General features: G+C 35.7%; 1 protein-coding gene and 1 non-coding gene across 2 annotated transcripts; both read left to right on the forward strand.

Annotated features, from left to right (window-relative positions):
* Nucleotides 1-1,010: 1,010 nt before the first annotated feature.
* On the forward strand, nucleotides 1,011-16,854 carry LOC112786090 (uncharacterized). The gene is made up of 3 exons (XM_025829510.1): nucleotides 1,011-2,672; nucleotides 16,418-16,582; nucleotides 16,696-16,854. The coding sequence occupies exons 1-3, from the start codon at nucleotides 1,011-1,013 to the stop codon at nucleotides 16,852-16,854; spliced, it is 1,986 nt and encodes a 661-aa protein (XP_025685295.1).
* LOC112788743 (small nucleolar RNA R71) lies at nucleotides 12,211-12,318 on the forward strand. The gene has a single exon (XR_003196093.1). It is a non-coding gene; the product is annotated as a small nucleolar RNA R71 (small nucleolar RNA).
* Nucleotides 16,855-20,293: the final 3,439 nt, after the last annotated feature.

Genomic DNA, 20,293 nt, shown 5'->3' on the forward strand with positions numbered 1-20,293 from the left:
AAACATAATAGCTTTTAAAATTTTTCAAATTCCTAAAAAAAAATTTGTTTCTTCACGTTTCCTATTCTATTTCCTAATTTTTCTGTGCTGTTTCCTCACAAGTCACGCGGCGCTCACAGCTCACTAAGTGTCACTGCCATTCCCAAGGACCAAGGTAAGTATTTAGTGTTATTTTCAAATTTCAATCATATATAATATATTCATATCAAACGCAAGGTATTCATTTTATTTTTGAGATTTATTTTCTCTTATTTTTTTATTTTATTTTTTAATAAAATTGATAGTAATTTAGTAAAAAAATTATTATTATTGATATTTAATTAATAAAAAATACTTAGATTTTGTTTGTTTATGTAAGTATATAATTTTTTGAGTTCTTTTTTTCAGGTAAAAAGAAATTAGAACATTTTATGATGAAAAAGCAAAGTAAAATTGATGCAATTTTTAAGAGAAAAGCTACTGATAATGTTGGAGTTCAAACAAGTCAACATTCTAATCTTATTTCACAAGAAGTTCAAGTAAGTGAGCTCTCTAATCTTACTCAAAATACACATCAACATGAAACCAAAGTACCAATATTAGAAAGAGATGTTGATATCTCTTTACTAGAAAGGGATCCAGGAAAGCGATGTCCAATTTGGCAGTATAATGTCAATGAACGTGATAAGATTCGTAGAGCATACATAATAGCTGGGCCATACCAACCAACAAATATTAGCTATCCAGCTTCTGGTAATAACAATCACCGTCGATATTTTCAATCTTCTTGGTTTAAAAAATTTTCAAGTTGGTTAGAATATTCACCAGAAAAAGATGCTGCTTATTGTTTGCCTTGCTACTTGTTTAGTAAACATTATGGTGCTCGCAATGATGGAAAAAATATATTTTCAGAGTTAGGATTTAGTAATTAGAAGAAAGTAAACAATGGGGTAAATTGTGCATTTGTATGTCACGAGGGTTCTATTCCTAATTCTCCCCATAATTTATGTGTGAAATCTTGTGATGATTTAATGGCTCAATCTAAGCATATAGACAAAGTTCTTGATAGGCATAGTGATGAAACTATTGCAAATAACCGTTTAAGGTTGAAGACATCTATTAATGCTATTCGATGGCTTGCATTTCAAGCATGTGCATTTAGAGGCGATGATAAAAGTCCTGGATCTTTGAATATGGGAAATTTTATTGAGTTAATTAAGTTTTTAGCTTACTGTAATCAGAATGTTAATAATGTTGTTCTTGAAAATGCTCCTGGAAATGCTCAATATATATCTCCCGGTGTTCAGAAAGATATATTACATATCTTTGCTAGAAAAATGCGTTCAACAATTCGAGAAGAAATTGGTGATTCTAAATTTTGTATAATTATTGATGAAGCAAGAGATGAGTCCAACCGAGAACAAATGTCTGTGGTTTTGAGATTTGTAGACAAGCACGGTTGTATTCAAGAAAGATTTTTTGATCTTATACATGTTTCTGATACATGTTCTTTGACATTGAAAACAGAAATTTCATCAGTTCTTTCTTGTCATAATCTTGATGTCCAAAATCTTAGGGGACAAGGGTACGATGGAGCTAGTAATATGCGTGGTGAATGGAATGGATTGCAAGCTCTATTTTTAAAAGATTGTCCTTTTGCTTATTACATTCATTGTCTTGCTCATCGATTACAATTAGCACTTGTTTCTGCAGCTAAAGAAGTTTGCTATGTTCATCAATTCTTTTCAAAACTTACACTAATTGTGAATGTTGTGACTGTTTCTCCTAAACGTCATGATCAGTTAAGGGTTGCTCAAGCAAATAATGTTGCAAACTTAATTGCCAATGATCAAATTGTGACAGGTAGTGGACTTAATCAAATTGGTACTTTGCAAAGAGCTGGAGATACTAGATGGGGGTCTCATTTGAATTTTGTACGTAGCTTGTTATGCATGTTTGATGCTACTTGTGAAGTTCTTGAAAAAAGCACCGAAGAAGGTAATTTCTCCACTCGTGGTGATGCTAGTGCTGCTTATGATGCTATCACATCCTTTGAATTTGTCTTTGTTTTGCATTTGATGAGAAATATTTTGGAAGTTAGTCATGATCTTTGTCAAGCTTTGCAACAAAAAAATCAAGACATATTGAATGCTTTAACTCTGGTTTCTACTACCAAGACTTTAATCCAAAGAATGAGAGAATCAAGTTGGGAGGCTTTCATAAAAGAAGTTATACTATTTTGTGAGAAACATGAAGTTGAAGTTCCTGATATGAATGCATTGCATATTCCTAGAAGAGGCCGAACTCGCAAAATTGTTGATCAAATTTCAGTGGAGCATCATTACCGTGTTAATTTATTTCTGGCTGTAATTGATACACAATTGCAAGAGCTTAATGGAAGATTCAACGATAATATGGTGGAATTGCTTACTTTAAGTTCAACTTTAGATCCCAGAGATAATTATAAATTCTTCAGTGTCAACAAAGTATTTGAATTAGTAGAACGGTTTTATCCAGGTGACTTCAGTGACCAAGAGAAATTTCACATTAGAATGCAAGCTCAACATTATGAACTTGATGTTCCTAATCATGTTGAATTAACTAACTTGTGCACAATTTCGGAGTTATGTCAAGGATTAACGAAGACAGGAAAGTCTTTAACATATCCTTTGATTGATCGTTTGATTCGCTTGGTATTAACTCTCCCTGTTTCAACTGCTACAACTGAGAGATCTTTTTCAGCTATGAATATTGTGAAGAATAGAATCAGAAACAAAATAGAAGATGAATTGCTTGCTAATTGTCTTTTGATTACATTGAGAAGAAGATTGCTAAAAAAATTGACACAGATTCTATTATCGATAAATTTTATGATATGAAGAATCGACGTGTACCACTTCGTTAGTAAAAAGTACACATTTTTTATACTTTAAATATATATTCTCTATCTGTATATTTTTATAATACATCTTACATTATAATTTATTTACATATATTTTTTTATATTATATATATTATTGACCCCCTATAATAACATTTATGGGTCCGTCCCTGCCTGAGATGCAGTAGATGTTGTCATTATTAATTTGTATGAGACTCACTCACAAAAATTTTAAAAAGGATTAACCTCAAAATTCTAGCAAAATATTTTTTTGAAAAATTCTAGTGTAACAGGATACTTTTTGAAAATAGTTGTTCTATTACTATGTTTTTGTTGATAGAAAATTATACTAAACTTATATTATATTATTGTTGAGTTAATTATGTGAATAAGTGGTGTGAATAAATTAATGACAAATTAATTGTAAGTTTAAAAATAACACTTCATATTTTCAAATTAAACCACCATATTAAAAAAATGAATTTTTCCTGAAAAAAAAATTAAATCATTTGACATCATCTTTCGCTCCAATATATTTCTAAAGTGGGAATGAAAGATCCACTGATATTATAACAATCTTCCAAATTTTCAACCTTTTCACCCATGGCAACAAACACATGCTCCTTCCTCTGAGGATCTCAAAAGCCTATTTTTAACTAATGAACTAACTTAGCTATGAATTTCAGCACATGAACTATGTTATATCGGGTAGAGACATTGTACCTTACAGAATTGAATACCTCGGCTAATATTGTTCAAAGGGTATGGCCAACATTTCAACAAGGGGGAACACTTATTTGTGCACTAAATTTTGTCTATTCAATGACACTTACTGTAGAAAAGAGACGCACTCAATTTTATATTGACTATAGCGCTAGCAACTATATCTCAATTTAATTTGACCGAATTTTTTGTAAAAAATATCTATTATTCTCATTATTTTATGTATAATTTGTAACTGTTTTCTAATTATACTTCTATTCTTAGTCTAAAAAAAAAAATTCCAATATGAATATAAGCTACGCTTTTTCATCACTTCATATGTATGTCACGTTATGGTACAAATTCCAAACTTTAAATGACAACCAAAATCAAATACAAAAATATTTGAGAGATATTAAAAAAAATTTAAAATAATCTAAAATTATTTTATTTTGTATTAAGTTTTTTCATTTTTCAGTCTTTAATTATTCTTAGAATAATTTGATAATTTTTAGATATAATAAATATATAATTATAGATATTATATGCATAATAAAACTATGAATATTAAGCTAAATAAAATAATTTTAAATAATTATTATTTTAGCACAATCGATCAAGTATATATAGTGAATCGTCTTGCAAAACAGTGAAATGCCTATTTTGTCCTCTATAACATTATTTATGAAAACAATAGAGAAAATATATATTACAGGGCATAAAATCTGTTTAATTGCTTTTATACACTCTCATATTTGAGTATAGATGACGCACCACATATATAAGTGCTACCCACTATTATGTTGGATGCTTCTTCTTGTGAGCTTAATTATTTAATTAGCTATACGTGTTTTTCCGTTCTGTTTTGCATGTCACCCTATGATCATTTAGGCTGTATTTGATTGTTGTATATGTGTTTCTTATTATTCTAAAATAATAAACAAACATAACCTTACCCTTAAGTGTGTGTCTCTTCATCTACTAAACTAACTACAAAAAGGGTACTTGTAGCTAATAATAATAATAATAATAATAATAATAATAATAATGATTGGTCGGTGTATAGTTCGTTTACTGGTGAATATTTGTGAGCTCTCCGTCAAGATGAGGTATCCGTCGACAATGAGAGAACAATGGAATGAGTACCTGCAAAAAGCACTCCGACGCTTAAATCAATAAGTGAGTAATAGGTTTTGTAGAATGCAATGAATAGAACAATCTTTTTTTACCATTTTCTTTATATCTGAAAATAAAAAGTAACCGTTGTGTCTCTGAATAATGATGTTTTAAGCAGAGAGTAATAGCATACCTGACGTTTTGATACTCGTCTGAATGTCAGTTATTGACAGCTGATATATAACGTTCATGGTTGAGTTATAACTTGTAACCGATGTATAAAGGTCGTATCACATCCCCCAAGCTTAACCTGGTGGTGTTTTGATGAAACAGGTTAAGCTTCTATTGAGTTATAACTCGACGTTTTGATAAGGGTATGGAGCTCCCAATTCAACATGTTTTATTAAAATAAATTTTGGAACAATTAAATGCAACCGTTTAATTTTCTTGGAAAAAAGAAAAAAAAGGTCTTGTCATTAATTAAAAGGTGTGTATAGTTTCCAATGAGATTTATTACCGTTGATTTTTTTTTGGAGACACAACGTCTGCGATATGTTTGGAACTGAAAAGGTTTTATTAAATGTTTGCTAAAGCTTTTTGAAATCCTGGAAGTTTTCATTAAAGCAAGTTCAGTTTTGTTGAAACGTGTTTTTGAAGATTAAGAGATGAGTAAAAGAGGTTAGTTCACTCTCATTTCTTTTTCTAATTCTGTCCACTTGCTTTCTTTCTTTCTGTTCTTGGGTAACAATCGGTGAGAAAAAGGGGGAAAGGTTGGCAGAAAGTTGATGATGATGATGAGTCGTATAATTGGGTGAGTGAGAATGTGAAGGTTCATGGGTCTCTCTTTGTTGATAAGGGTAGTGTGGATGAATTAGATACTTCAAAGATAGTGAGGTCTGGGGTTCGGATAGAATTGTTGCTATGCACGAGGGCTGAGCGTGTCTTTCATAGACAAAATCATTTTGAGTATCTTTATATGTATAGTTGTGTTTTGGAACAGATTCGGGTGAAGCTTCCGTTTACAGACTTTGAGTGTAACGATTTGAAGTAGTTAAATTGCACTCCATTGTAGTTACACCCAAATGGTTGGACTTTTTTAGGTGTTTTGAAATATTGATGGACTGTTTGGAAGTAAAACCTTCATTAGAGTTGTTTTTCTTAATGTTTCAGGCGAAATGGGTTTGAAAAGGGGTTTGGGTAAATTTAAACAGCTCGCCTGGTTTTACGGTTTTCAAACTTTATAAATCGTAGTTCAAAGATTTCAAAGAAATATTTTTTAAAATAAAATTGGTTGAGGAATGTTTTGCATTTTATATTGATGAAAACCTCGGCAAGAAGTTTTCTCTCTGGTGGTGTTCACAACCACAATATATTCTGGGTCCTGAGAAAATAAGTCCGAGGAATGAATGTATAATTGACTATCTATTGGGTGCTGTTAGTAAAGAAGAGTTAATTTTTGTTTTTGATTTGCTTCCGTGAGAAGAGGACAAGATGTCACTGGTGAAATATCTTGGTAAGGTTTGATAGGAAGTGTTTGTGTATGTAGAAATATGTCATATCCCAATATTAATGTGTTTTTCTTTTGTAGCTGAAACATATTCAGGTGTGTCTGCTACAAGCTTGAGAGTTCAGCTCAAGACGAAAAATTTGGAAAAAGAAGGTTCATCCTTAAACCCCAGAAAAGGAGATGGTGATGGGGAGGTCAATCAGCCAAGTCGAGGGAGGAAGAAAAATATTTTCGAAAAGAGGAAATTTGACCTTATTGATATTGATGCGTCTGATGACTTAGTGGAGAAGTTGGTACGCGGAATCGTGATTACACTTTAATTATGTAAAGTTCATTGCTCTTTCTTTCTCTGGAAATGGCGCCAAAAACATGATGCCAAAAACCACGGTTCACAACTCCGTGTAACTGACCAGCAAGTGCACTGGGTCGTCCAAGTAATACCTTACGTGAGTAAGGGTCGAATCCCACGGAGATTGTTGGTATGAAGCAAGCTATGGTCACCTTGCAAATCTCAGTTAGGCAGGTATAAATTGATAATGGTGTTTTCGAATAATAATTAATAGAAAAGGGATAGAAATACTTATGTAATTCATTGGTGAGAATTTCAGATAAGCGAATGGAGATGCTTTCGTTCCTCTGAACCTCTACTTTCCTGCTATCTTCATCCAATCAGTCTTACTCCTTTCCATGGCTGGCTTTATGTGATACATCACCACTGTCAATGGCTACTTTCGGTCATCTCTCGGGAAAATGATCCAATGCCCTGTCACGGCACGGCTAATCGTCTGGAGGCATCACCCTTGTCAATGGCTTCATCTTATCCTCTCAGTGAAAATGGTCAACGCACCCTGTCACGGCACGGCTATTCATCTGTCGGTTCTTGATCATGCTGGAATAGGATTTACTATCCTTTTGCGTCTGTCACTAACGCCCCGCAATCGCGAGTTTGGAGCTCGTCACAGTCATTCATTTATTGAATCCTACTCGGAATACCACAGACAAGGTTTAGACTTTCCGGATTCTCTTAAATGCCGCCATCATTCTAGCTTACGCCACGAAGATTCTGATTAAGAGATCTAAGAGATACTCATTCAGTCGAAGGTAGAACGGAAGTGGTTGTCAGGCACGCGTTCATAGGGAATGATGATGATTGTCACGTTCATCACATTCAGATTGAAGTACGAATGAATATCTTAGAAGCGAAATAAGATAAATTGAATAGAAAACAGTAGTACTTTGCATTAATCTTTGAGGAACAGCAGAGCTCCACACCTTAATCTATGGAGTGTAGAAACTCTACTGTTAAAAATACATAAGTGAAAGTCCAGGCATGGCCGAGAGGCCAGCCCTCAAACGTGATCTAAGATAGCATACAACTGATCAAAGATCCCTAATACAATAGTAAAAGGTCCTATTTATAATAAACTAGCTACTAGGGTTTACAGAAGTAAGTAATTGATGCATAAATCCACTTCCGGGGCCCACTTGGTGTGTGCTTGGGATGAGCTTTGACTTTCCACGTGCAGAGGCCATTTGTGGAGTTGAACGCCAGGTTTTGATCCATTTCTGGCGTTCAACTCTGGTTTTGGATCCTTTTCTGGCGCTGGACGCCAGATTTGGGCAGAAAGCTGGCGTTGAACGCCAGTTTACGTCGTCTATTCTTGGCCAAAGTATGGACTATTATATATTTCTGAAAAGCTCTGGATGTCTACTTTCCAACGCAATTGGAAGCGCGCCATTTCGAGTTCTGTAGCTCCAGAAAATCCACTTTGAGTGCAGGGAGGTCAGAATCCAACAGCATCAGCAGTCCTTCTTCAACCTCTGAATCTGATTTCTGCTCAAGTCCCTCAATTTCAGCCAGAAAATACCTAAAATCATAGAAAAACACACAAACTCATAGTAAAGTCCAGAAATGTAAATTTAACATAAAAACTAATGAAAACATCCCTAAAAGTAACTAGATCCTACTAAAAACATACTAAAAACATTGCCAAAAAGCGTATAAATTATCCGCTCATCACAACACCAAACTTAAATTGTTGCTTGTCCCCAAGCAACTGAAAATCAAATAGGATAAAAAGAAGAGAATATACTATAAATTCCAAACTATCAATGAAACATAGCTCCAATCAAATGAGCGGGACTTATAGCTTTTTGCCTCTTGAATAGTTTTGGCATCTCACTTTATCCATTGAGGTTCAGAATGATTGGCATCTATAGGAACTCAGAGTTCAGATAGTGTTATTGATTCTCCTAGTTCAGTATGATGATTCTTGAACACAGCTTTTTATGAGTCTTGGCCGTGGCCCTAAGCACTTTGTTTTCCAGTATTACCACCGGATACATAAATGCCACAGACACATAATTGGGTGAACCTTTTCAGATTGTGACTCAGCTTTGCTAAAGTCCCCAATTAGAGGTGTCCAAGGTTCTTAAGCACACTCTTTTTTTTTTTTGCTTTGGACCTTGACTTTAACCGCTCAGTCTCAAGTTTTCACTTGACACCTACACGCCACAAGCACATGGTTAGGGACAGCTTGGTTTAGCCGCTTAGACCGGGATTTTATTCCTTTAGGCCCTCCTATCCACTAATGCTCAAAGCCTTGGGATCCTTTTTATTTGCCCTTGCCTTTTGGTTTTAAGGGTTATTGGCTTTTTGCTCTTGCCTCTTGGTTTTAAGAGCTTTGGCTTTTTCTGCTTGCTTTTTCTTTCTATATTTTTTTCGCCTATTATTTTTATTTTTATTTTTTTTTTCTGCAAGCTTTGTTCTTTGCTGCTTTTTCTTCCTTCAAGAATCATTTTTATGATTTTTCAGATTATCAAATAACATGTCTCCTAGTCATCATTCTTTCAAGAGCCAACATATTTAACATTCTTAAACAACAACTTCAAAAGACATATGCACTGTTCAAGCATACATTCAGAAAACAAGAAGCATTGTCACCACATCAATATAATTAAACTAAGTTCAAGGATAAATTCGAAACTCATGTACTTCTTGTTCTTTTGAATTAAAACATTTTTCTTTTAAGAGAGGTGATGGATTCATAGGACATTCATATCTTTAAGACAAAGTTACTAACTACTAATGATCATGTAATGAAGATACAAACATGGATAAGCACATAACATAGAAAACGAAAAACAGAAGAAATAAGAACAAGGAATGAATCCACCTTAGTGATGGTGGCGTTTCCTTCTTGAGGATCCAATGATGTCCTTGAGCTCTTCTATGTCTCTTCCTTGTCTTTGTTGCTCCTCCCTCATTACTTTTTTTGATCTTCTCTTATTTCATGAAGGAATATGGAGTGTTCTTGATGTTCCACCCTTAGTTGTCCCACATTGGAACTTAATTCTTCTAGGGAGGTGTTGGTTTGCTCCCAAAAGTTATGTGGAGGAAGGTGCATCCCTTGAGGTATCTCAGGGATTTCTTAATGATGAGCTTCTTCATGTGCCTGTTGAGATCCATGAATATGCTCTCTTGTTTGTTCCATCCTTTTCTTAGTGATCGGCTTGTGAGATGAATCTTTCCATCTCCCATGGCTCAGAGGTGGAAGCAATTGTCTTCCCTTTCCTCTTTCTTGAGGTTTCTCTGGCCTTAGGTGCCATTAATGGTTATAAAAAACCAAAAAAGCTATGCTTTTACCACACCAAACTTAGAAAGTTGCTCGTCCTCGAGCAAAAGAAGAAAGAATAATAGAAGAAGAAGAAAAAGAAAATATGGAGGAGATGGAGGGATGTGTGTATGGATGTGAGTGGTGAATGGAAAACAGAAGGGGTGATCATGAATGGAGAGAGAGAGGGTGAGGTGGGTGGGGATCCTGTGGGATTCACAGATCCTGAGATGATCCTGTGGTATTCACAGATCTTGAGGTGATCCTGTGGTGTCCACAGATCCGGAGGTGTCAAGGATTTACATCCCTGCACCCATTAGGCATGTAAAATGCCCTTGCACACAACTCTGGGCGTTCAGCGCCAGGTTGGTGCCCATTTTGGGCGTTCAACGCCCAATTACTAGCCATTTCTGGCGTTGAACGCCAGAACCATGCCTGTTCTGGCGTTCAGCGCCCAGAAGCTGCCCATTTTGGGCGTTCAGCGCCAGAATCATGCTCTGTTCTGGCGCTGAACGCCAGACAGATGCTCCTCCAGGGTGTGATTTTTCTTCTGCTGTTTTTGATTCCGTTTTCAATTTTTTTGTTTATTTTGTGACTCCACATGATCATGAACCTAATAAAACATGAAAAACAAGAATAATAGAATTAGATAAATAAACATTGGGTTGCCTCCCAACAAGCGCTTCTTTAATGTCAATAGCTTGATAGTGGGCTCTCATGGAGCCTCACAGATATGCAGAGCTTTGTTGAGACTCCTCAACACCAAACTTAGAGTTTGGATATGGGAGTTCAACACCAAACTTAGAGTTTGGTTGTGGCCTCCCAACACCAAACTTAGAGTTTGACTGTGGGGGCTTTGGTTGACTCTGCTTTGAGAGAAGCTTTTTCTGCTTCCTCTCTATGGATGCAGAGAGAGATCCTTGAGTTGAAAACACAAGGGAGTCCTCATTCTATTGAAGGACTAGTTCACCTCTGTCAACATCAATCACAGCTCTTGCTGTGGCCAGGAAAGGTCTTCCTAAGATGATGGATTCATCCTCTTCCTTTCCAGTATCCAGGACTATGAAATCAGCAGGGATGTAAAGGCCTTCAACCTTTACTAACACGTCCTCTACTTGTCCCTATGCCTGTTTTCTTGAGTTGTCTGCCATCTCTAATGAGATTTTAGCAGCTTGCACCCCATAAATTCCCAGTTTCTCTATTACAGAGAGGGGCATGAGGTTTATCCCTGAACCAAGGTCACACAGAGCCTTAAAGATCATGGTGCCTATAGTACAAGGTATTATGAACTTTCCAGGATCCTGTCTCTTCTGAGGCAATGTCAGTTGATCCAGATCACTTAGTTCATTGATGAACAAGGGAGGTTTAACTTCCCAAGTATCAATGCCAAATAATTTGGCATTCAGCTTCATGATTGCACCAAGAAACTTGGTAGTTTGCTCTTCTGTAACATCCTCATTCTCTTCAGAAGAGGAATATTCATCAGAGCTCATGAAGGGCATAAGGAGGTTCAATGGAATCTCTATGGTCTCTAGATGAGCCTCAGAGTCCTTTGGTTCCTCAGAGGGAAGCTCCTTATTGGTCACTGGACGTCCCAGGAGGTCTTCCTCCTTGGGATTCACGTCCTCCTCTCCCTCATTGGGTTTGGACATTTTGCTTATGTCAATGGCCTTGCACTCTCCTTTTGGATTCTCTTCTGTATTGCTTGGGAGAGTACTGGGAGGGATTTCAGTAATCATTTTACTCAGCTGGCCCACTTGTACTTCCAAATTTCTAATGGAAGATCTTGTTTCATTCATGAAACTCACAGTGGCCTTGGACAGATCAGAGACTAAGTTTGCCAAATTAGAAGTATTTTGTTCAGAGTTCTCTGTCTGTTGCTGAGTGGATGGTGGAAAAGGTTTATTATTGTTAAACCTATTTCTTCCACCATTATTAAAACCTTGTTGAGGCTTTTGATCCTTCCATGAGAAATTGGGATGATTTCTCCATGATGAGTTATAGGTGTTTCCATAAGGTTCACCTAAGTAATTCACCTCTGCTATTGCAGGGTTCTCAGGATCATAAGCTTCTTCTTCAGAAGATGCCTCTTGAGTACTGTTGGATGCAGCTTGCATTCCATTCAGACTCTGAGAAATCATATTGACTTGCTGAGTCAATATTTTATTCTGAGCCAATATGGCGTTCAGAGTATCAATCTCAAGAACTCCCTTCTTCATAGGCGTCCCATTATTCACAGGATTCCTTTTAGAAGTGTACATGAACTGGTTATTTGCAATCATATCAATGAGTTCTTGAGCTTCTGCAGGCATTTTCTTTAGGTGAATGGATCCACCTGCAGAAGTATCCAATGAAATCTTTGATAACTCAGATAAACCATCATAGAATATATCCAGGATGGTCCATTCTGAAAGCATGTCAGAAGGACACTTTTTGGTTAGTCCTTTGTATCTCTCCCAAGCTTCATAGAGGGATTCACCTTCTTTCTGTCTGAAGGTTTGAACACCCACTCTAAGCTTGCTCAGCTTTTGAGGAGGAAAGAACTTGGCTAAGAAAGCCTTGACCAGCTTATCCCAAGAGTTCAGGCTATCCTTAGGTTGAGAATCCAACCACACTCTAGCTCTGTCTCTTACAGCAAAAGGGAAAAGCATGAGCCTGTAGACTTCAGGATCTACTCCATTAGTCTTAACAGTATCACATATCTGCAAGAATTCAGTTAAGAACTGAAAAGGATCTTCAGATGGAAGTCCATGAAACTTGCAGTTCTGCTGCATCAGAGAAACTAATTGAGGTTTCAGCTCAAAGTTGTTTGCTCCAATGGCAGGAATGAAGATGCTTCTTCCATGTAAATTGGAATTAGGTGCAGTAAAGTCACCAAGCATCCTCCTTGCATTGTTGTTGGGTTCGGCTGCCATCTCCTTTACTTGTTCGAAATTTTCAATCAAGTTGTCTCTGGATTGTTGTAATTTAGCTTCTCTTAATCTTCTCTTCAGAGTCCTTTCAGGTTCTGGATCAGCTTCAATAAGAATGCCTTTTTCTCTATCCCTGCTCATAAGAAAGAGGAGAGAAAAAGAAAAGAAGAGGAATTCTCTATGTCACAGTATAGGGATCCCTTTGTGAGTGGAAGAAAAGAGGGAGATAAAGAATATAATGTAATGGAAGAAACACAACTGTGAGGAGGGTAGAGATGTGAGATGAGATGTTAGTAGATGAATAAATAAATAGAAGGAGATGAGAGAGAAGGAATTTTCGAAAATAATTTTTGAAAAAGAGTTAGTGATTTTTGAAAAATGTTAGTAATTTTCGAAAATTAAGATTAAAAAATTGAAATAATTAATAAATTAAAAAAGAAATTTTGAAAAAGGGGGAAGATATTTTCGAAAATGAGAGAGAGAGAGTTAGTTAGGTGGTTTTGAAAAAGATAAGAAATAAACAAAAAGTTAGTTAGTTAGTTGAAACAAATTTTTGAAAAGATAAGAAGTTAGGAAGTTAGAAAAGATATTTTGAAATCATATTTTGAAAAAGATAAGATAAGAAGATATTTTTGAAAAGATATGATAGAAATTAGTTTTTGAAAAAGATTTAATTTTTAAAATCACAATTAATGACTTGATTCACAAGAAATCACAAGATATGATTCTAGAACTTAAAGTTTGAATCTTTCTTAACAAGCAAGTAACAAACTTGAAATTTTTGAATCAAAACATTAATTGTCATTGTTATTTTCGAAAATTTGATATAAAATTAAGAAAAAGATTTTTGAAAAATATTTTTAGAATTTTTCGAAAATAACTAAGAAATTTGAAAAAGATTTGATTTTTGAAAAAAATATTTTGAAAGAGATTAGATTTTCAAATTGAAAATTTGATTTGACTCATAAGAAACAACTTGATTTTAAAAATTTTTAAAAAAGTCAACTCAAATTTTCGAATTTGATGAGAGAAAAGAGGGAAAGATATTTTTTTGATTTTTGAATTTTTATGATGAGAGAGAAAAACATGAAAATTATGCAATGCATGAAATTTTTAAATCAAAACAATGAATGCATGCAAGAATGCTATGAATGTCAAGATGAACACCAAGAACACTATGAAGATCATGATGAACATCAAGAACACATTTTTGAAAAATTTTTAATGCAAAGAAAACATGCAAGACACCAAACTTAGAATTCTTTAATGCTTAGACAATAAGAATTCAAGAATGCATATGAAAAACAAGAAAAGACACAAAACATGCAAATGCAAAGATCAAACAAGAAGACTTACCAAGAACAACTTGAAGATCATGAAGAATACTATGAACGCATGATATTTTCGAAAAAAATGCAAGATGCATATGCAATTGACACCAAACTTATAACATGACTCAAGACTCAAACAAGAAACACAAAATATTTTTGATTTTTATGATTTTATGAATTTTTTTGAATTTTTATTTTATATTTTTCAAAAATTATTTAGAAAAGAGAAAAATAAGGATTCAAAATTTTTAATATGAATTCCAGGAATCTTATGCTCTAAAGCTCCAATCAAAAGGTCAGGCATGGCTGAATAGCCAGCCAAGCTTTAGTACGTAACTCAGACATGACACGCCCAACATACTCATTCCCAAAGGAATTAGACATGGCTTTACAGCCAGCCAGGCTTCAACATGCTTCATGAAACACTAGAATTCATTCTTAAAAATTCTGAAGACAAATAGATTTTTGAAAACATTTTTATTTTTATTTTTATTTTTATTTTTTTCGAAAACAGATGAAAAATTTTTGAAAGATTTTTGAAGAATTTTTGAAAAGAAAACAAAAAGAAAATTACCTAATCTGAGCAACAAGATGAACCGTCAGTTGTCCAAACTCGAACAATCCCCGGCAACGGCGCCAAAAACTTGGTACGCGGAATCGTGATTACACTTTAATTATGTAAAGTTCATTGCTCTTTCTTTCCCTGGAAATGGCGCCAAAAACATGATGCCAAAAACCACGGTTCACAACTCCGTGTAACTGACCAGCAAGTGCACTGGGTCGTCCAAGTAATACCTTACGTGAGTAAGGGTCGAATCCCACGGAGATTGTTGGTATGAAGCAAGCTATGGTCACCTTGCAAATCTCAGTTAGGCAGGTATAAATTGATAATGGTGTTTTCGAATAATAATTAATAGAATAGGGATAGAAATACTTATGTAATTCATTGGTGAGAATTTCAGATAAGTGAATGGAGATGCTTTCGTTCCTCTGAACCTCTGCTTTCCTGCTATCTTCATCCAATCAGTCTTACTCCTTTCCATGGCTGGCTTTATGTGATACATCACCACTGTCAATGGCTACTTTCGGTCATCTCTCGGGAAAATGATCCAATGCCCTGTTACGGCACGGCTAATCGTCTGGAGGCATCACCCTTGTCAATGGCTTCATCTTATCCTCTCAGTGAAAATGGTCAACGCACCCTGTCACGGCACGGCTATTCATCTGTCGATTCTCGATCATGCTGGAATAGGATTTACTATCCTTTTGCGTCTGTCACTAACGCCCCGCAATCGCGAGTTTGGAGCTCGTCACAGTCATTCATTCATTGAATCCTACTCGGAATACCACAGACAAGGTTTAGACTTTCCGGATTCTCTTGAATGCCGCCATCATTCTAGCTTACGCCACGAAGATTCTGATTAAGAGATCTAAGAGATACTCATTCAGTCGAAGGTAGAACGGAAGTGGTTGTCAGGCACGCGTTCATAGGGAATGATGATGATTGTCACGTTCATCACATTCAGATTGAAGTACGAATGAATATCTTAGAAGCGAAATAAGATAAATTGAATAGAAAACAGTAGTACTTTGCATTAATCTTTGAGGAACAGCAGAGCTCCACACCTTAATCTATGGAGTGTAGAAACTCTACTGTTAAAAATACATAAGTGAAAGTCCAGGCATGGCCGAGAGGCCAGCCCTCAAACGTGATCTAAGATAGCATACAACTGATCAAAGATCCCTAATACAATAGTAAAAGGTCCTATTTATAATAAACTAGCTACTAGGGTTTACAGAAGTAAGTAATTGATGCATAAATCCACTTCCGGGGCCCACTTGGTGTGTGCTTGGGATGAGCTTTGACTTTCCACATGCAGAGGCCATTTGTGGAGTTGAACGCCAGGTTTTGATCCATTTCTGGCGTTCAACTCTGGTTTTGGATCATTTTCTGGCGCTGGACGCCAGATTTGGGCAGAAAGCTGGCGTTGAACGCCAGTTTACGTCATCTATTCTTGGCCAAAGTATGGACTATTATATATTGCTGGAAAGCCCTGAATGTCTACTTTCCATCGCAATTAGAATCGCACCATTTCGAGTTCTGTAGCTCCAGAAAATCCACTTTGAGTGCAGGGAGGTCAGAATCCAACAGCATCAGCAGTCCTTCTTCAACCTCTGAATCTGATTTCTGCTCAAGTCCCTCAATTTCAGCCAGAAAATACATGAAATCACAGAAAAACACACAAACTCATAGTAAATTCCAGAAATGTAAATTTAACATAAAAACTAGTGAAAACATCCCTAAAAGTAACTAGATCCTACTAAAAACATACTAAAAACAATGCCAAAAAGCGTATAAATTATCTGCTCATCAGAAGTCGAAAGAAATTCCTTTGGAAGAGCTGGCTACGTTTGTAAGTAATCAAGAAAAGCTTCATGGTTTTGCCGAGGATGGTGATGGTTCTTCGGTATGGAATAAAAATTTTTCTTTCATGGTTGTTGCGGATGAGACGTTGCAGTCCTCATTCGATATGAATTTGGTAAACGAGGTTGGGGATGTTGCATTTGATCAATACCTATAGGTATAATTTGATTATTTGTGTGTATAAAATATTGTAAAAATTGGTTAGCTGATAAGATTTCGTTCATTCAGGTGCTTGGATTTTGTTTGGCGAGCATTGGCCAAAGTAGGGAGATGAAACATAAGGAGCTTTCAGAGAAAACTGATGAGTTGGCCACACTGAAAATTAATTTGGGTAAGAAAGATGATATTATAACCGAGGTTAAAAAGAAATTGTTGGAGAAAGAATAAGAACTGAAAACTATTAAGAGTATCTATGAAAAAGAAGCAGAGTTGCTGAAAAGAGGGATATCGATCTCTGTACTATGAATACTCAAATGATTGAGGTGACTATAAAATTGAAAAACCTGGAGAACAGTAGGCAAACAAAAATTTTAGATGCCTTTGCCGAAGGTTTTGGGCATGCGGTCACTCAAGCGAAGATGTTAACCTCCGAGATTGACTTCTCGACGATGGATCCGAGCAAAGTGGTTTGAGATGGAGTTTTGGTAAATGACGAGGATGTTGTCAAGGATGAGAATGACAACCTGGCAGATTGATGTTTTTGCAGTTTGTTCTAAAAACTTTTGAAAGGCTTTGTATGTTAAATTGTTGCCAATTTATCTTGGCATTTTGGAATTTTTAATAGGTAGTCTTTGAACTGACTTTATTTTGGTAATATTTAATGACTACTTCATGGTATGATCATCGTTGAATAGTCATGGATTTGGCTTTTGCCAAGTTTGTTTTGGCTTATTTGAAATAGTTAGTGTGTTGAGATTGATCTGATTTGGACTATTTGGATTTGGCTTGATATATATCTGAATAATTGATAGATTGGTATTTGATTTAAGCAATAGTTGCCGTTGGTATGTTGGTCCCTTATGTTTGTTAAGGATTTGATAGTAGAGCGAGAATATCTAGTCTTTTGTTTGATATCTGAGTTAGAGAATGGCTTGTTTTAAATTTCCATCGATGTATTGGTCCTCGCTGCTGAGACGGGTTTGATAGAAGTGGATTAGTTGGGCAAAAATATCATGATAGGTCACCTTTGTTTGGTAATTTGATGATTAAGTTTGATTGCGCATGTGTAAATGATGCGACTTTGAATTGAACATTTATCGCGAATGGATAAGTGTTTTTTCTTGTTTGATATTTGATTTGTTGACTGTTGAAAGTCATAGTTCGGAAGATAGTTGATATAGAAACGATGATAGTTAATACCAATCTGATAATGATTGATATATATATATATATGAATAGATCGGATAATGATTGATATAGATTGGAAAATAGAGATAATAGATATAGATCGACATTTTTCTGGCCATAATGATTTATTATACGACCTTTATTTTCAAAGGTTCATGTAAGTTTGCCTCGTTAAAACCTCTCCAAGAAAAATTCTTTTTGGAAAAAAATCTTGTGAGTAGGAAAAAGAGTACAAACATGTCCCTGTCTTTTAGCTATAATATTGCTTTAAGGAAGAAATATTCCAAGAGTTAGGTAACATGATACCATCTAACGATTCGAGCTTATAAGCTCCTTTTTCGAGGACATCAAGGATTTTGAGTGGGCCTTCCCATTTGGCGGCGAGTTTCTCATAGGATGAAGGTCATCTGGCTTGCTCAGTTTTTCTGAGTACTAAATCGCCAACTTGAAATGAGCGAGGATGGACCTTCTGATTGTACTGCCTTGCTATGTTTTGCTGCATTGCTCGGTGATGGACAGAGGCTATGTCTTGGGTTCCTTCAACTAAATCTAGTTCGATTCGCCAAGCTTCATCATGATCGGTGGCTCGTGTTCTTAGTGAGGATTGAAATATTTCCAAAGGAATCATCACTTTAGACCCGTAGACTAGAGAAAACGGGGTTTCTTTAGTATTAGAGTGTGTAGTGGTGTTACAATTCTATAGGATTTCTGGAATAAGCTCGACCCAAAGCCTTTTGCAGTATCCAGTTTTTTTCTCAAAGCATGTAGGACAACTTTGTTAGCAACTTCAGCCAATTCGTTAGTATGTGGATATTCAACAGAAGCCAGGTATTGTTTGATTTTTAAGTTTTGTAAAAAATATGTGAAATTATGGTCGACAAACTGACGACCATTATCAGTAATAATATGATGAGGCATACCAAATCTGCATATAATATGTTTCCAAACAAAAGAATTCATTTATTGTGAAGTAATTTTGGCCAGTAGTTGTGCCTCAATCCATTTGGAAAAGTAGTCAATTGCCACAACTAAAAATTTTACCTGTCCTAGTGCAATAGGAAAAGGATCGAGGATGTTGATCCCCCATTGATAGAATGGCCAGCTTATCTCGAAGTGATGCAATAGTTCGGCTGATACATGTATTATTGGAGCGTATTTTTAACAATTGTTGCAAGTTTTCACCTTTTAATGGTAGTCTCTCTATAAGCTCGGTCAAAAAACCCAGCTCGAAAAATTTTGGAGGATATATAAGCTCCAAGCTCCTATATGTGTGCTGCATATTCCTTCATGAATCTCAGCCAAGGAAAGATCGGCTTCTGACCTGCTTAGACACTTTAAGAGGGGACAAGTATAGCCTCCCCTGTACAGGTTATCATTTAACAATGTAAAGAATGAAGCTTGTCTCTTGAATTTTTTTAAATTAGTGATTTTAGAGGAAATATTTCCAGTTTTGAGATAATGGATGTAAGGCCATCGCCAATCATCTTTGTCAGCAATGTGGCAAATGTTAATGGAATGGATGCTTGGTGTAATCAAAGTGGATTGTAAAAGAGTAGCAGTGTGTGATTGTGTACTGGCGAGCTTTGACAAGATGTTGGCTCGGTAATTTTGTTCTTTGGGAATATGATGAATTTCAAATTTTGAAAAATGAGCTAGAAGCGTTTTGACAACATCTAAGTATTTTGTTAAAAGGGGATCTTTTACTTGAAAAGATTGATTTACTTATTGTACTACCAGTAAAGAGTCACAGTATACCTTTATTGCAGAAATATTTAATTCGATGGCTAACCTTAAGCTGGCAATGAGTGCTTCATATTCAGCCTGATTGTTGTTGGCTTTGAAAGAGAAGCGTAGAGAATACTCCAAAACTATTCCATTGGGGTCCTCTAGAAGAATTCCTGTCCTTGACACTTGAGGGTTGGAAGCGCCATCGACGTATAGTACCCATTTTTCTGGCATATCATCGGAGTTGGGAGTAGTAAACTCGGCAACAAAGTCAGGAAGGTATTGTAATTTGATTGAGCCTCGGGATTGGTATTTGATATCAAATTTGGATAATTCGATAGACCACTTTATTAATCGGCCAGCTAGTTCTGGTTTTGTGAGCACTTGTCGTAGCGGCTGGTCAGTTCGGACATTAATGGTATGACTTTGGAAATAAGGTCGAAGACTCCTAGTTGAGAAGACTAAGGCAAGGGCGAGCTTTTCTATCTTCGGATAGTGAAGCTCGGCATTTTGCAGCAATTTTTTGGTGAAGTAAACAAGTTGTTGGACCTTATCCCTTTCTATAATAAGAACAAAACTAATTGCCCAGTCAGTTATAGATAGATAAAGATAAAGCTCTTCTCCATGTTCAGGTTTTTGCAAAATGGGAGGTTTTAAAAGAATAGTTTTTAAGTTTGAAAAAGCAGTTTCACATTCGTCATCCCATTGGAAGTTGTTTTTCTTTTTCAGTGATTGAAAAAAGTAGAAAGATTTG

The sequence above is a fragment of the Arachis hypogaea genome, chromosome 20, assembly GCF_003086295.3.
Source record: "Arachis hypogaea cultivar Tifrunner chromosome 20, arahy.Tifrunner.gnm2.J5K5, whole genome shotgun sequence".
NCBI classification, from domain to species: Eukaryota; Viridiplantae; Streptophyta; class Magnoliopsida; order Fabales; family Fabaceae; genus Arachis; species Arachis hypogaea.

Bases quoted from the DNA above. Each gene is read 5' to 3' on its own strand.
- LOC112786090 (XM_025829510.1), top strand. From the start codon at position 1,011: ATGGCTCAATCTAAGCATATAGACAAAGTTCTTGATAGGCATAGTGAT. The intron at 2,673-16,417 runs GTATTAACTCTC...TCTGCTCATCAG, and splicing joins TTGATCGTTTGATTCGCTTG to AAGTCGAAAGAAATTCCTTT. The intron at 16,583-16,695 runs GTAAACGAGGTT...TCGTTCATTCAG, and splicing joins CCTCATTCGATATGAATTTG to GTGCTTGGATTTTGTTTGGC.